Raw genomic sequence first — 17,002 nt, forward strand, 5'->3', positions numbered from 1 at the left:
CATATGTACAGTTTCAGTTAAGCAGAGGACCTCAAATTGGTTTTGAAAGGATAAATACAAATTGGTTTTAACAGTTCCTATTTCAGCTAATGCCAGTTAATGCCTAACAGGTGTGATAGCACGGCATCCCCTCTACTATCCATACCTAAAGAAAACTTTAACTGCTCAAGCCCTGGAGAATTACTTTCAACACCTTTTAGAGCATGAGAAACCAGAAGAAGAGCTAGTAACAAGGTAAGTAGCTTGCTGCACAGCCCATAGTTGTATGTTAGATACATGATGCTATCAGAAGTTACCTTAAAATATATTAACATAAATATTATTAACTTACATTAAAAAACCCAATGAAAATACATATATCTTCTTTTGCCTTTTTTAAATAACAACTTGAGCATACTCGCTGAGAAAGAGCATGAACTTGGGCCTCTCTCGAAGCTGGACAAAGGCCGTGAATCCGTTTAGTGAAGGCATTTAAATTCTCAGAATTAGCATAATAGTGTTGGGGCTGTTCCTTTGTTTTGTTCCAGTACAGAATGTCTTTACCGACTAGAAATAGCTTCCAGTGCCCTTTGAGAAATTTATCTTTACACTGGTTTTGCACCATTTGGGAACTGCAGGAGCCTTGGTAACTGAAGCTTCCCAAGCCTCTGAGCCACTGCTGAACTGAGAGCTAGAAATCTGTAAAACACTACCTGAAAGACATTCACACAGCCATTGTAGTCTGGAGCCCGAACTTACCTGCTGATCCATCAGAAATGTGCCTCATTTCTGCAAAGCATTTTAATATTTATGTAGTTCACTCACTTTAGATAAAGTATTCCTTCTAGTACTTCTCTCCCACCCACTTTTGTGCCATGTATACCAAGCCAGAATTTAAAGAAAAAGTATAGCTAATTTTTCTTAAAATCTGAAAGAGAATACATCTTGAACAGGACACTTCTGTGATACTCATCTACTAAAGAATATCATCTGCCAGCAGACAACATGTGTAACATTCTTATTTTTGTGGTATGGGTGATGCTCAGGGCCCTTCCTAGGGACTGAATGAAACATACACTGCTCTTGTTGTAGTATGAGGTAATGAAGCTCGCTCTCCTAAGGATGGCCATTAAAACAGTCAACAGATCTTGAAACTTTTTATCTCTATGTAAACAAGTAAAAGCTGAATACTGCCACAAACCTTCTTCTAAAGCCTTCTAAAACATGTTTTGATACAAAGTCAGTTATGCTGCACATAAGGAGATTTTGACAAAACCTTTATGTATTTCCATGGGTAGTGGATCAACTGTTGACTGTCTTTTTGTTTGTTCAAAAACCTTGAGTCAGAAAGGTACTGCTCAAAGCTCAGAGAGAGCTTGGAGTTATTTTAACCCCTGATCTTTGAATTGTAAGTGCTGGTTTTGTCTTCATAAGCAGCTCAGTGCAGATCTCACCCACTGTTTCATAAGTACTAATAAATCTATGTGTCTAATAAAATGTGATACTAAGAATTGTAATGGAATTTCCGTGGAAACAGAGCAGAGATGAGAAGAAATAAACAATGTCATGCCTCCTAATGATCTTTCTAAAAATTGATTCATTGTCATTCCTTAATGCTGTTTATGTTCATAAATAAAAGTAGATATTTGCTCTGTCTGGATGAAGCCAAATTAATTTGATTAATTAGACTATCTGTTTGTGGTTTTGGCTTTCTTTAATGGTGTAATAATGGAGCTCTGTGAGTGAATTGGAAAGCTACTGGGGAAAAAGAATAAAACCTTCTGTGGAAATATTTAGGATTATAGGGATTATGCTCATGTGCTTCAGATTGTGTAGTTTCTTTTTAAATTACTTGTTTATTTTTTAGTTTTAACTGTCATTAAAAAAGAGTCCCTTCATTTCCTTTATTTAAATGGTGAGTAGTTAAAAACAATGTATTAGTTTTGCTACTATAAACATACCAACCGTGGCTCTGCTTACTGCAAAACAGAGTCTGTTAACCAGCTGCCTTTCATGCTTTTTCATGAGAGGCATTAAATTGGTGTACTAAACAGAGAAAAGGTGGGATTGTTTTGGTAGAGATCACAAAAAACTCAAACTTCCAGATCTGCAGGTGTAATAGCAAAAGATGATCTTTCAATCCTTAGGTGATTGCTTCTCACAGTAGAGTGCTGGAATACATTCTTAACAGATCCGAGTATCTTAAGATACAGAACAAGAAACTTTTTATGCAGTGGTACTAGGTCAGTCATTTAAGAAGGACAGTAAAACTGTCCTATAAGATTTTGTTATTTGCATCTTCTGAAATGTGGTGTATGTAATGTTTTGAGAACATTTCAATGCTCAGAAGTATTAAAAACTGACAGCTGATTTCTTCCTATGCAATGTTTTCACCAAGAGCTGAAGAACAAGGAATGTGGATGCAGATCTTTCCAGATGGCTTTTTTTTTACATACATTTGTTAGGAAAAATAAGTATTTCTCTACAGCATATCTCATATACAAACACTTCTTTAAGCCTATGGACTTGGCTCCTGCTTTCATGTGCTGAAAAGAATAATGTCTTTTCCTTGATTTAAATGCTTTAAATAATTTTGTATCATTATTATTTCCATGCTTTTTAATGGGAAATTCACTGGAAGACCTGACTTTTCTGAATGTTATGGACAGAACTTTAAAGGAAGTAGTTAAGCAGGCACTCCACTGTGCATAAGCATAGGAATTCAGGTAGAAGAGTGAATATTCCTTGTCTTACTGGTTTCTGTCACAGATAGAGTATTCTTTGAAAGATTTATTTGTTTTCTGTGTTTTTTAAAGCAGCTCTTAAAACATTTAATTAAGTTGTATAATTAGATAAATTTTTTCCTTTAGATCTCAGTTAATTAAGCTTAAACTGTTCAAGTATGCTGAGTAAATGCCTGCCAGCATTTTGGTCAATCTATTGTTGCTGCTTAAGATTATTGTAATGGTTATAGTGGTTTTTCTTCCTTTTATTGTGCAAGTTTATTTTCTGTGTGGAAATATTTTGGATGCTCAGATGCTTCAGACAAGCCTTAAAAGAGTGAAGATGCTGGCCTTCATATATTATTTTGTAATTCTCATTTTAGCCACATTACCCCACTGTAAATATTTTCTTAAAGTAAATAAAACGAATGTGCCATGTTATAGTGTTCCAAATTAAGACCTGTTGCTCGTATTACATATTTCCTCTGCCAAAATTACTGCAGAAAGTGAAATGAAATTCTTCCACTTACTTGTATATGCTCTTCAGTTTCTCTCCTGATTTGTTTTTCCTGATTTGTTTTTCCTGATTGATTTTCATGACACTCCTTTTGACAGATGAGATATTAGGAATTGAAATTCCATCAGTTTAGTTCTTGAGGAGACATCCTCCAGTTGTGAAATTCTTTGCTGCCTGGAAATCTTTGCCAGCTTTTCAGAGTAAAATTTATAGTGTAGTGCTTTGCTTTGGTAGATCTCTGGCTTTCATGGTATGTGGCGATAGGAAATTTTTATTTAGCTTTTTAGAAAATTTTGTGGAGTTGTGCTATATAGTTGATTATGGTATTAAATTCAGTAAATTAGATACGTAACTTGTTTTAGAATTGCTTTAATCTTCATATTTGTGTTGTCTAATAGAGCACTGGTGGATTAATCTACTTTCCTGCCTTCCCAGTGGATTTGTCTTTAAGCATGATAATGGTGCCTGTCAACTAGTTTTTGAGAAAGGGCAACAGAACGCAGATGCCAATTTTTTTTCTTAATAAGAACTAATAATTCTAATACTAAAATAGAGTGTGGAAATGAAAAAATAGAAGGAACTTAAATTTTTTTGCCTGGGAGACAGACACGGACACTACAATGACTACTGGCTTTGTAGAGCAAGAACTGAAGTGATTGCCAGACTGCTCAGCAGAATCATCTCTTTCCACAAGAGGTGGAAAGGTCATATGCCCAAGATAAAAGGGCAGACAGGGCTGTGAGCACCAGTAACAGCCATGGTTTTTACAGTGCTCAAAAGGAACTAAGAGAGATAAATCTCAAAGTGACAAAATCAGCAGTATAAGAACACTGCAAGAAATTCCACCTGTATTAGGGGAAAGATTTAAAGAATCTGTCCCAAACAGATGAAGATCGGGTAGGTGACTAAAAAATAAGTGATGTTGGAGGAATCAGGATTTAAATTGGATATCATCTTTCGCTTTTAATTCCTCATGGCTTGATGATGTTTTGATTTAAATCCTTTTCTGTGGAATTAAAACAAAGCTATCAGGTACTTAGATGAAGAAAATATTGGAGGAAAGCAAAACCAAAGAAAACCAACAATAGAAGGAAGATAACAAAACAGTGCAAGGAGAGGCAAATGGAAATATACTGTAGACCTATTTATGGAATTTGAAACAATAGGAAACCACAGAGCCATTTGCCAAACTGCTACAGAAGTTTTCAAATTGGAACTGCACCAGTCAAAAGCAAGGATGGAAAAATGCTTACAGTGGCGATGGAACAGAAACATAGGTCTGTCACACTAAAACAAAATTTTATCTGAACAATGTACATGGCTCCAGGAAAGTTCTGATTTGAATTTGCCATAAAGTTATCTGTTCATTGTAAGACTTGATGTAGTGACTCATAGATGTTTCTCAGTAATGAAGAAAGTGTCTCTACAATTAGCTGGCAGCATTTGGTAGCAAAAGTGAGTTCCAGGAATTAAGTGATTGTACTTTTCAGTATCAGAACTAGGAGCTAATAAAAATACTTCTTTTGTCCATCATGTTGTCCAAGTTCATATTGGATCTTGAACCTCTGGCTTGCAGATATGGACTTTAACTCACAGAAAGAACGAACTCTAGAAACAGCCCTATTAGAAATTGGTGAGTTTTGAATAGAGGAGAATGATTACCTTATGGTCCAGCTTAATAACTGTTAAGGGCTGGTAATTTGGAGTAAGAGGAAGCAACAAGAAGGTAGGTAAGGCCTTGTGTTAATCTTGTTATCTTTGGACTTGACTCAGCAGTGGGATCAGAAGCATGAGAATTTTGCATGCCGGTTTTTGTTTGATGTTCTCTACATGTGTTTCTTCCAAAATCTGCTGAGAAATAATGTGCAGTTTTTATTTTACAGATATGAGTTACCAGGAATCCATGGACTGAATTTTGTTCTGAAGAATTCCCTTGGTGGTGGTGGTATAGCATCCTTAAGAAGTGACCCACAGGCATGTATCAAAGCAACAATTCTAATGTAGTCGTCTTTTATGGGTCTCTTTATAGCCAGCTTTTGGGCTGGAACTGTGAGGTTTGGGGTTTGACTCCACTTCCTTTTAATTTCCTGTTAATAGATAATGTCTGTTTAATTTTGTAAGGTTTGAAAACAACATAGGAAAGTAGAAAGTGGACTTGGAACATTTGGTGAAAAAGATGTGTACTAATAAGATAGCACATCATAAAGAGCATTACTGATTTGAAGACTACCAGTGCTTTGATGCACCATCAAAATTAGTTTATCAGAAACTAATTTCAGAATTTAATATCAGAAACTTTTTTCTTATTTTGAAAAATGCAGATTTACTAGACAGTTCTGATTGTTTCCAAGTATATACAGGAACCATGCTGTGGACAACTCCTCATTTAGCCTAAGCCTTCTATAGTTAAAATACTGATAAATAATGTATATAAACATGAAAAGCAGATGGATGGTCTTTCATGTTGATGATTTTATGTGAATCTGAAAGTAAGAATTTTTTTTGAAAATGTACAATCTGCATATTAAATATTTACAACATCTAAACCTGAAGATGAGATCCTGAGCGATGCTATGGCTTACACAGCTGTGCTCATAGGCTCAGAAATGCTCATGTGCATGTAATTTCAGCACAGTCAAGACGATTGCTCACAAAGTAAGGTGATGCTATGTATGAATAGATAGAATTGAACCCCAAATTAATTGATTTTAGCACTAGGTACCAAATAAATAGAAGACACTGTTCAATCTATTCAGATTTGTATGCTTGAAAACTCAAGAAACTTAGAATGAATTCTCACCGTGATTATAGGAAAAACACACATATGAAACCATTTTAAAAAACTTACTTTAAAAAGATGGCATATTTAGATAGTAAAATAAAATGTTGGTTTGTTTTTTTTTCTTACAGGGTAAAGCACTTGGACAGATGCTGTTGGATTTCCAGATTAAAAATGTTCCTGATTTAAAATCACTGATAGAATAACAGGTGTTTAATATATATGCTTTTAAAACTAAGTGGTATAAAAACATGTTATAAACAAGAACTGGCTTCTTGAATGAGATTTGTTTTTTAAGGTTAAAGAGTAGAAATTTGACAGTTATTTCTCACAGGTTTAGCTATATGGCGTAGATTAGGAAATGTTTTCAGTAATACCAGGCTAATAGCTTTGTCTGTGCCTGATAACATTTCCTGTCTAGATAATACAGTGGATGAAGAATCAGTTTATTTCCTGAAAAATAGAATTATTTAAATTGCAACATAACATTTAATTATGTGACAAGATAATCTTTATTTCAAGATGGAAATTACCTCCTGTTCCGTCCATCTCTTTTCCTTCTCTCATCCTTTATTTGAAAATCGCTTGGGACTGCTGTCCTGTCAGCTCTGTCTGTCCTGTGCAGTGAGTGAGGCTGGGTAACCTGCTCTGCACTACTGGGAAGGCAGCACTGTCTGGTACTGGGGAACAGTTTTCCCTGCTGGGCAATAAAGAAAAGTAATAATTGGTACTGTTACACAGTGACTGGTCATAAATGCTGACCTTTGGTGGTGATCCACCAAACTGCCAGCACTTTGTCTGGTTAATGACAGACTTTTTTATTACATTTTCCAATATCTTTTACTAGTTAATCCTTCAGTTGAAAGCACTGAGTAGTAGTAAGTTGCAGATCTTAGTGTGGTAATAAATTTGAAGATGAGGAAAGGGGAGTCTGCCTGTTCATTACTTCTTGTGGTGGTACAATCCTGGCAGAGGTGAAGCAGGGCTGGGTGGTTTTGTTCCAGACCTGTTAAATCCTCGATTTGTGCAGCAGAGTCATGCCTGGATTAAGTTTATTTGACTGTCATTTGTATTGCCCTTCCCACAAAAAGGTGTCTTCTGCTGTGAAGAAAAACCATGTTGAATGCAGTGTACTCTTTCTTCTGACTCCCAGTTACACCTCTCCATCTCCCTTCCTGCACAATATGATTAGCATGTTCAAATTGGGATACTTCTGAACTTCATCTCATTAAGAAGAGACTTAAAAATCTGTATCATGCTTCCTCAGACAATAGCAAGGTGGAAATTCTGATAACTGTATTTTCTCTGCAAAAGCCATAAAAATATTACTCCACATGTTCAGGCATTTTATATTCAGAAATTAATATTTTTGTTTATTTTAGTGAGATTGTTTTAATTGTTCAGTGTTAACAATAGCAGACAAAATTATGGAAACAAGTACTTTAATTGTCACCAAACCTGTTAGTTCCTAAATTTCCAGTGCTGTCTATGGCTGTTATTAATTTCCTAGCCTCTTGCTTGCTAATGAGGACTACGCAGTGAATTGTTCCCACCTTTTCTGTGGTTTTGTTCATTTGAATTGAACGTATCATAAATCAATGCTTTATCCATCTAAACAATTATTGCCTGAGCAAGTCATAGGTACTGTCCATGTGTATAACATGATTGTCAGGTTGTAAAAAATAAGTCATTACTTCATTGCAGAAAAATAGCCAAGTTAATAACTTCAAAGGGAAAATGGCATGCAGGTTTTATTATGTTTACAGTCATTGTTTGCTAGAAAATTCTCCTTAATAATTTGGAAGCCTATTGAGAGAAGTAGAAAAAGTGATAGACTTCAGTAGCAAACCTACAAGGATAAACAGGCTACAGTAAATTTTTGCAGTTCACTCAATATGCTGCTTAAGTGACTCTGGAAATGTGTATGCAATAAGTTTCTGAATAAAAGTTAACATTTATAAAGTATAAATTTGTTTTCGTTGTTTATGTGGTTTCTTATACTGGAAGAAATTGATTCAGAGGTTCTTTATTTGGAGTTGTTTCACTTGCCTGCAATTTCATGCATTGTCTTGCTGGTTCCCTTTGTTCAGATTTTTTCTGTTCTGTCCCTAGTCTTTGTTAAATACAAAAACCAAAAAAGTAAATGATACTAATTGCTGGTGAGCTGGTCACTTACAGCTCTGTAATGGAAGCTGTAGTTTGCTGAAAGGAATGGTACAGTGTTCAAATGGATTGGACATGGGAATACAAAGGTGTTATTTTTTATCTCTGGAGTAGCCCATTTGGATGCTATTAAACCGTCCTTCAGAGAAATGTGTTCTGTCCATTATTTCTTTCAGCAGATCAGCTTAAACCAAATGGCTTTGCTTTTCAGATACTCTTGCAAATTATACCCTCCAAAAATCCCTATCCAAAGATGTTATTCTCCTTGAATGCCTTAACATGTTTTGAATTCATAAAACTATGCTTATTTCAGCAGTCCCAGATGATCTGAAAGTAAAACTTGACTAATTGAGAGAAGTTTGGTAAAATATAGACAAAGTTGAGCATGTGTGCAGTCAGCATTGGTTTAACTTCAGTCAGTTAAAAAATTCATTTTGCCTGCTTGTTAAACCAGGTCTGTTCCTCATATAGGCAAGAACATACCCTTCCAACTCCCTGCCTTTCCTGCCTTTTCCCTACTGTGTTAGCTGTGAGAGCAGGATGGAAATAGTAATGTCTAGTGCATAAAATAACGTTCCTTCTAATACAGGAGTTTCAGTGTAATGGAAACTGGCTTACACCTCTTACTTAAGTTTTTGTACTTTGGCTCATCTGCATTACTAAACAAAGGCTGCATTCTTACCTCTCACAGCTTTCTTACTGCATCTCAGCCTAATTCTCAAAAATTAAATTATTCCACAACAATTAACAGTCCAAACAAATACTTCCTCAATTATTTCGTGTTTATATTTAATATTCCAGAGTTATTTTCCCACTTAAATTTGAGTACTAAAGGTACAAAAGCTAATACACAGTCACCCAGGAGGATGTGCCAGTGTTTGATGCACAATGTGTATTTTTAGTTTTGCCATCTCCAGTAGAGATGTTTTTTCCACTAAAGTACATGTTTTCTTCTCTCTTTCAGATGCAAAATTATGGTAAGTATACCTTACATTGCACTGTGGAAGTTTGACAGTAATATTGTGCAGCCCCTTGGGTTTGAAAGCAGAAAATGTTGGGTTGCAGGTTGCTTTTCAAGAATCTGAATTGTTTCATTGAGGAATTACTTTGATGTGTTCTATTAAGTGCTTTGCACACAGTAATGCTCACAACAGTTGCAAGGTAGTGGCGAAGCATTCATTACCTGGGTGGATTCCACAGACCCGTTGGTTCTGTAATGCCTTTTGGGTTTGCTCACTGGGGTTTCTGGGCATGAGAGTGAGTGGTTGGGGGGAGGGAGAGAGGAGGCTTTTCAGTCCCTGAGGCATGAGGAAATTACACTGCAGAAATGTCACACCTTTCACCTTACTGCTTTGAAACCCTCCCATGCAGTAAGACTTTGAGTCTCCTTCCTATGCAGTTCTTCTTCAGTTTCATCCTGGTTTCCTTTCTGGATTTACTTGAAATGGACCCTGGTGATTTTAGGATTAAAGCTAACTGACGTGAAGAAAGCAAACAAAGGTTGCTTCCCTGTGAAAGATCCCATTGGGAAGTGTCTGTATCTGCCATGGAGTTCATTGAATTCCTCTACCTACCTTTGGACAGGGAAGAGAAACCTGAACTGTAGGACCTGCCTATTTCTACCCCCTATTTCAGCAAAGACCATTCAGACACTCCCTAGACAGCTTTAGGGAACAGGAGAAGGGGAGGCTTGAGGTGGCAGTGCAGGGCAGGAATGGTGCTTATCCACACAGGAGGGAGACAGGAACATTTCTGTGCCATGACTTTTTGTGGAGTCTGACAACCTTCTCTGCCTCCAGCTCTGGACCACCTGCTGTGACCATCACCAAATGGGTGAGACCCTTTATGAGGAAGAGGTGTTTAAATTTCTTTTTCTTCCATCCATTAAAAAAATGCAATAGTTAAAAAAGAGAAGTTCTTCCTTCTCCTCCCCTCATTTTTATTTACTAGTAGCAAAAGCCTCAAACCTTCCAAATATGTTAACATCTGGATTTGAAAATACACTGGTTTAATTATATAATCATGTGTGAATGGTGGCTAATCCACACAGTTACTGTACAAGCATCATAAGCTACATCTAAAAGGTATTTTCTCTTTTGTAAGTGATGTGAAGTAGGGGTCTTGAGAGGGGTAAGCTTCTGTTGCATAAAAATTTGGCTGAGACTCCAGAGAAAATCCCAAAGGCCTGATCCCTCTGTTAGTAGTGCTGTGGCTCTGGCCTGTAATCAGCAAGTGAACAAGAGCTTATGGGGGGGTCTCTTTCTTTGCAGATGAAGCGAGGTGAGGATAGTCTTAGCTTCCCAGGAAGCTCCTCTCTGCTCCAGGCAGGAAAATGGAAGGGTACCAGCCATTGTTTTTTGTTGACAAATAGTGAGGTAGCCCCCTCCCCTGAAATATTTTCTTTACTGAGGAAGTGGGGAAACTTGCTTGTGGTTCATCAATAAGCTTTCATGTTTACAAGATCCTGAACCTGGGTTCAGAATCTGTGAGGGTAGAAGGCTCTCACCTGCTAGGTCCTTTGCATCCCCTTTGCCTTCCGAATCATACCACAGTTGTTTGTAATGGAAAGAAAAGGGATAGTAAACTTTTTCTCTTTTTTTGCTGGTGTGACCAAAGGGATTCTACAGCTCTGGGGTGGTCTAGAGATCTTATTCGTGTTCCATAGAGTTTAAAGTGACTGAGGAGAGAAAAATAACCTGCTGTTTCAACGCGGTTTGCCTGTGGAGAGCTGCTAAGCTGTTACACACCACAGCTCCTCTTTCTGCTTCCCCGTTTCGTAGTTGGAATCCTGAGGTTGCAGTGTTTGCCCGAGTTTAAAGGAAGATGCTCCACCAAACTTCTCCAGCATTCTTACACGCATATCCCTTCCTCTTTTCCCCTCCCTCGGCCCGTTCCGCGTCTCAGAGGCGAAAGCTCCCCCTGTGCAGCCGGAGGGACAGCTCCGGCCGGAGCGGCTGCGGCACGAACAAAGATCCACCATGGCAGCGGGCCAGGGCGCGGCGGCGGGGACTCGGTGAAAGGCTGCAGCCACGGCCACCTCCCCTGCCACTCTCCGAGCCCTGTCATCTTTCAGGTAAAATTAATGTTTGTCCCACCCATCATCCCGCCATCCCCGAGGGGCGGGAATCTGCTTGGTTACTGAAACTTCCGAGCCCCGATCGGAGCGGCATTGTTGACCTGACAGGGCTGCTCTTTTGTGGGCTCCGTTGCCAGGATTTAGTCTTTTGCATAATGGATTAGCATGAAACTGAACGCACGGGAATGCCGCTCCGCCGTTTCCCACTCTTAGCTGGCGGACCTTTGGGGCGAATTAATTTATAAATGTGACTTGCCGCTGTTCCTCGGAGACCTGTTGCCTTTCAGGGAAGACAGACTCTCCCTCCCCGACCCGCTGCCGTGCGAGCACCGTGGCAGCCCGCCCGGCCCCCCGATCCGATCCGGTCGCCGCTTGCCGCCCGCGACGGCCGGGGCGGGCACCCGGAGCCCCTCAGGTCCCGCCGGCAGGGGAAGGTGCACGAAGCGGCTGTGGCCCCGGGAGCCCCTCGCTCCCGGGGAGGGTGAAGGGCTTTACCCGCACTTTTCCGTGCACTTCTACCTGGGCAGCGCGGGCGGTAGACGGGGCGGAGCCGCGGGTAGCTCCAGGCTGCGGGCACCGCGCCATCCCGAGGGCCGAGCCGCCGCCGCGGCCGGGCCGAGGGATGCCGGGCCGGCTGAGGGTGCCCGCCGCGGCCCCCAGTAAAGCCCGGCCGGTCCTCGGGGCGGGCGCTCTCCGCACGCCCCTCACCCGGTGGGCCGGCCCGGGTGCCCGCCCCGCCCCGCCGGTAGCCTAGAAAAGCGGTGCCGGGGGCCAGGAGCTGCTCGAAGGCACCGAGGGTTTCCCCCGTCGACCATGAAGAACCCGGTGCCACAGGCGGCCTCGCTGCTGCTGGAGAAGCTGATGCTCCTCGTCCACATCCGGCCATTGCCCGCGGGCTCCGGCGGGGAAACGCCACCGCCTGCACCCGGCTACTACGACACCAGCTGCTTCAAGCGAGGAGACCTGCTGGAGGTGCCCCGCACCCTCTTCATCCACTTCGGCATATACCTGGGCGAGAACCGCGTCGCCCACTTGATGCCCGACATCCTGCCCTCCATCACCAGCGACCGTCGGCAGATCCAGCAGGTGGTGACCAACAAGCGGCTTATCCTGGGCGTCATCGCCAGGACGGCCAGCGTCCGGGTGGACACGGTGGAGGACTTCGCCTACGGCGGCAGCATCCTGGTCAACCACATGGACCGGCTCTTCGAGGACCAGGTGCTGAGCAGTGAGGAGGCGGCCCGCCGGGCAGAGAAGCTGGTGGGCGCCACGGCCTACAGCCTGCTCTGGAACAACTGCGAGCACTTCGTCACCTACTGCCGATACGGAGCCCCCGTCAGCTTCCAGACCGACAAGGTACGGCCCAGCCAGCAGCGGCGCTGCCCTTCCCCCACCGCTCCCGAGAGCTGGGCCGGCCGCCGCCGCCGGCCCCGGGCGGGGGTGCCGGTATCGCCCGCCGGCCCGGCCGCGGCTGACGCCGCTCTTCCCGCAGCGGGCAATGCCGCCTGCGCGGGGCTGCTCGGGACGGGGGCTTCAAGCGGCGAGGAAAGCGAAGCTGAATTAGTAGAACAATTCAGAACGCTTCTAAAATGCTCTGAAGCTACAGGTTCTAGCCGGAGCCACAGACAGTACTGGGGGTGATGCTGGGGGTGATGCGGTGCCAGTCCAGCTTTTCACTCTTCCCCTCCTCCGGGGAGCCTGTGTGAGGGCTGAGGCAGCAACCGCTGCTCTGTCCCGAGAGAGTGGGCATCGCCAGCTCTATAGCTAAAGCTTTCCTCTTTAAATCTCATCTTTTGCACTTTTTTTTTTTCCAGTTCTGTGAGACTGTGAAGATGATTATTCGGGACCAGAGGAGCGTTCTCGCATCGGTGCTTGTGGGACTAGCGTCAATAGTCTGCCTAGGTGTGGCACCCGCCACCACGCTCCCCACTATCTTCATTCCCTTCTTTCTGTGGATGGCTGGCTAACAGCCTTCCTGGAGTCTTCCATCCAGCGTCTGTATATAAGATGTATACTACTGTATTTATGAAAGCACACATTACTCACTGGCATCATGTAAAGTTTCTTAACTTTGTGCACCATTTTAAAATACAACTTTGTCTAGAACACAGTGCACAAGGCATAGCTTACTGTGTAAGCCAAATAACAGATTTCCTGAAAATCTTGGTATATTTTAACACACCTTTAAATCATGGAAAAAGTAGGGTTGCGATGCAGTTCTGCTCCTTGTCTTTAGCCAGAAATGATTCTTATAACATCCTTCACGTTCTTCAGTTTTTTAGCTGCATACCTGGGTGCCATAACTATTAATAAAAATGGATGATGGAGTTCCACATAGCGATGGAAATGGAGAACAAACTTCTTACCTCTTCCTTTATAGATATAGTGTATATTCAGAAATTACTGTCTCCATTCCTAAAATACTCCTTGGTGGAAATGCAAGTAAATTGACTCTTTTTGATTGCAAAGAAGAAAAGCCAACCCTGAGCTGGGTGCTGCAGGAGCACATTTGGCCTGACCAGTTAAAGTCATTTCCCTTTTGGGAAATGTTCAGAAATCTGTCATTTGCATTAACTGTGTAAACACTTGCTACCTTATTGAACAACTTTTAAATTCGGTTAGCGATAAGGAAAGGTGGCAATTCCTCACCAATTTCTTTGCCAGTGATAGTGGCTAATATAAATGGCTACAGAGGGATTTAGGAGCCATAGGAAGAAATTTGCTTGCTTTATGTCAACTAGTGATGTAAAGATGTTTGGACATTTCCATCATTCCAGGGCACATGGCAGGGAGGAGGAGGACAGACACCAATTTAGTTCCTACCAGTCCTCAGCAGTGGAACCTGTGTAGGTGCTGTAAAGTATCAGGGATCATTGGAGCAGTTTCTGTGGTGGCTATATTATGATTTTGGATATTGCCTTAAAACACTTTCTCAATGAAAGACAACATGTCTTCCTATACTCATCTCTTATAAGTATTCACTTTCAAGCATTTAGCTGGTGCTAGAAACGTTTTATCTTCAATGCTGAGGCCTTTCAGTTTATCAAGAATGTATAAAGTCGGATTTGAAATCAAGTTCCTGTAGGCAATTATTTAAATGTTAAAAACCTTTGCTATTGTTTTTATTAGCAAGGTCTTTTATGTATGCAGAGAAATTGTTCAGCTTCTGGAATGCCTTGTGTGCATACATGTGCTTACTTGTTCACATGCTGTGCTTGCCTTCCTTCTAGTTAAATATGATGGTGTCTTCACCAAGGAACTCAACCTCAGATTTACTTCTATTAATGGTGTGCAGTGTCCTGCCATCAGCTCTGTTGCTGAAACGGCCACTTGCCCATTTTTAGAGAGACTCCTTTTAACTGTGTTATAAACCCCCTCCTCCTTCCTCTAGACCTTACAAATGCTTGAAGGTTGGATTTTTAGAACGGAGAGTCTACTTGGCTATTCTCTAATTGTCATCTTCTGGCTGCTCCACCATAAACGACAAAGAATGTAAAGACTGGGGTGAAATTCCAGCTCATAGGAAAGAGCAGCATGACTCCTGCTGCCATCAAATAGGGGATTTCAGCCCAGCTTTCACATGTTCAGTCGGCAGCTCAGCTCCAAGCAGCTGGATATCAATTACTGCTGGATTCTTGTAAACAACTTCTATTCTGCTTTGAAAGACTGCAATGCTCAGTGTAACTGTTTCTGGTAAACTTTTGAAATTAAGGTGTTTTTTAATTAATATAAGTTACTTTTTCATAGAGTATGCATTAGTAATATGTGCATAAACTCCAATGTGGTTTTTTTACTTGCTGTGAATAAGGCATGAGCTGTAGTCATAACTGTAATTATATACATTTTATTCATTTAAAAATGTCTGTTGACCTCTTGAAATTGAGTATAATGCTGTAGCATTACTCTAAGATATCCCAGTAGGGTACTGAACAGGCCATTAACATGCAGTTACATGGTGTCTGATTACAGGTGGGCTTTCCTTTTACCTTTTATTTAATTGGGATTTATAAGAATTCCAGTAATTCTTACGATCCACATATACGATAAACAACAGGGTCATGACCAGTAACTGAATCACATGTGGGACTCTTGGAAGGCAGAGAAATGTTCCTGCTCTAGCTTCAGTATCAAAGGACCTGTGCTCCTGCACTGCTAACACTGTTGAGTAAAAAGCATCCAGATTGACTACATTGGGATTTTTATAGGTATCTATGAAAGAAATGAAAGCAGTTCCTTGCAAGCTTTCAGATGTATCAGTAGAGAATTTTCCTTCTACATATAAAGTTTTAAACTTATTAAATGGTCTACAATGTCTTGCTGTATCCTTTCATCAAAGACAAGTAGTAATGGCATAGGAGCAGAAATTCAGCTGCATGTTTAGGCATTTTTCCTACCAACTGTAGTTCTAGCAAAGATCTGGAAATTTTGTTAAAGTCAGGCATGAGTCAATTCAGTTATACTCTGGGAAGAAAAACAAGAGTAGCAGGCATGAAATTTCGTGTTCAGCTTAGCGGGTGGTGTTTGTGCTCTGAAATATTTTGGTAAATATAAGTGTCAACTTTTTTTTCTGTAATTACTTGAGTAAAAATAAGCACTCGCTGGAGCATTGCATTTCAGACTTGAGCTCAACTGTGATGCCATTGAAATGAAGGAGCTAGTTATAATAAGAAAAACAAACAAAACTGTGGAGCAGTTCAGCTTCTGGGGAAATGTGTGTGCTTAGAAGTGAAATTGTTCATCGGTAACTGTAAGTGATGGTGATGGGGAGTGTAAATCCAGAGCCACAGCTGTGGGGGCTGTTTTAAAAAGCTGTGTGGTTAAACAAGAATACGTAATGAAGGAGTATAACCATCACCCCGTGCCACTGGAAAAGGCAAGTAGTGAAGACATCAGGTTTAAAGGATAGATGTTTCACTTCAGGCTTTCCAAGGAAAACAAAAATAAAATGAGTAAGGTTCAAAATGTTTTTAGAAAACCCTAGTTTAAAAGAAATGAATGAAAAAGGTAAGTTACTGAACGAAGACATTAGAACAGTGTGCTTTCTGGTTTTCTGTTTGCATTTATTTTAGCTTGGAACATAAATGATTACTCATTCTGTGGTGAAGAGTCATCTGCTGCTTGATTTCACTCTGTGTTCTCCTGTGCTGAAGGAGAATGCTACACATAAATACTGTTGAGGCTTTTAATGAAAACAAAATCATAGTAATACTTGTTAAAGGCTGAAGGGGTAGGGAAGAGGGAATTAAACTTGTGTGTGACTTGACATCATCCAGACAGGTTTTAGAATGCAAACTGCAGCAACAAGAAACATTAGAACTGTGATCTCTAGAAATTATATGGTGCTGTATTATTTGTTGCATGTTCTCACATTAAATAAAGCATCACACACCAGTGGATGATACAGAACTGTGCTAGACAGTCATTAGTTAGCATCTCCTTTATCCACTGAAATGAAAGTTCTTGGGTGACTTGGAGGATTTCCTCATTATACTTTGTAATAGCTTTGGTCTTTTATTCATCTGAGTACTTAACTGTCATGAATGAGCTTTCCAATGAGAAGTGAAGATAGAAAAGCTTAGAAGTTTTGAAGCTCTTTGCTGTAGTGCATTCCAGTTTCTTGTCAGCTTTACAAAAATCTTTCAGAGCATTGTGCTGGTAGAATAAACAATCTCCTCTCCTGCAGGAATGGAGCACTAGAAGTATTTGAAGGCTTTTTTAGGCATAATTTATTTAAAAAAAATATTCTGGTGTGTTCTGTGATGTAG

At 40.8% G+C, this 17,002-nt stretch overlaps 2 protein-coding genes across 2 annotated transcripts in view; both read left to right on the forward strand.

The window, feature by feature from the left end:
* LOC128787465 (uncharacterized) overlaps positions 1-7,980 on the forward strand; it is a 57,744-nt gene extending 49,764 nt beyond the window's left edge. Inside the window, exons 18-20 of the mRNA XM_053941627.1 lie at positions 111-234; positions 5,103-5,193; positions 6,130-7,980. Of these exons, the coding sequence (XP_053797602.1) occupies positions 111-234; positions 5,103-5,193; positions 6,130-6,204 (290 nt within the window). The 3' untranslated portion in view covers positions 6,205-7,980. The remainder of the gene's footprint in view (positions 1-110; positions 235-5,102; positions 5,194-6,129) is intronic.
* Positions 7,981-11,971: 3,991 nt separating this feature from the next.
* On the forward strand, positions 11,972-15,532 carry LRAT (lecithin retinol acyltransferase). The gene is made up of 2 exons (XM_053941195.1): positions 11,972-12,593; positions 13,052-15,532. The coding sequence occupies exons 1-2, from the start codon at positions 12,051-12,053 to the stop codon at positions 13,202-13,204; spliced, it is 696 nt and encodes a 231-aa protein (XP_053797170.1). The 5' UTR covers positions 11,972-12,050; the 3' UTR covers positions 13,205-15,532.
* The last annotated feature ends 1,470 nt before the right edge of the window (positions 15,533-17,002 follow it).

Source organism: Vidua chalybeata, chromosome 4 (assembly GCF_026979565.1).
Source record: "Vidua chalybeata isolate OUT-0048 chromosome 4, bVidCha1 merged haplotype, whole genome shotgun sequence".
NCBI lineage: Eukaryota > Metazoa > Chordata > Aves > Passeriformes > Viduidae > Vidua > Vidua chalybeata.

Excerpts from the sequence above, each read along its gene's own strand:
- LRAT (XM_053941195.1), top strand. The coding sequence starts at position 12,051 with ATGAAGAACCCGGTGCCACAGGCGGCCTCGCTGCTGCTGGAGAAGCTG. Across the intron at positions 12,594-13,051 it reads TCAGCTTCCAGACCGACAAG|TTCTGTGAGACTGTGAAGAT; the intron begins GTACGGCCCAGC and ends TTTTTTTTCCAG.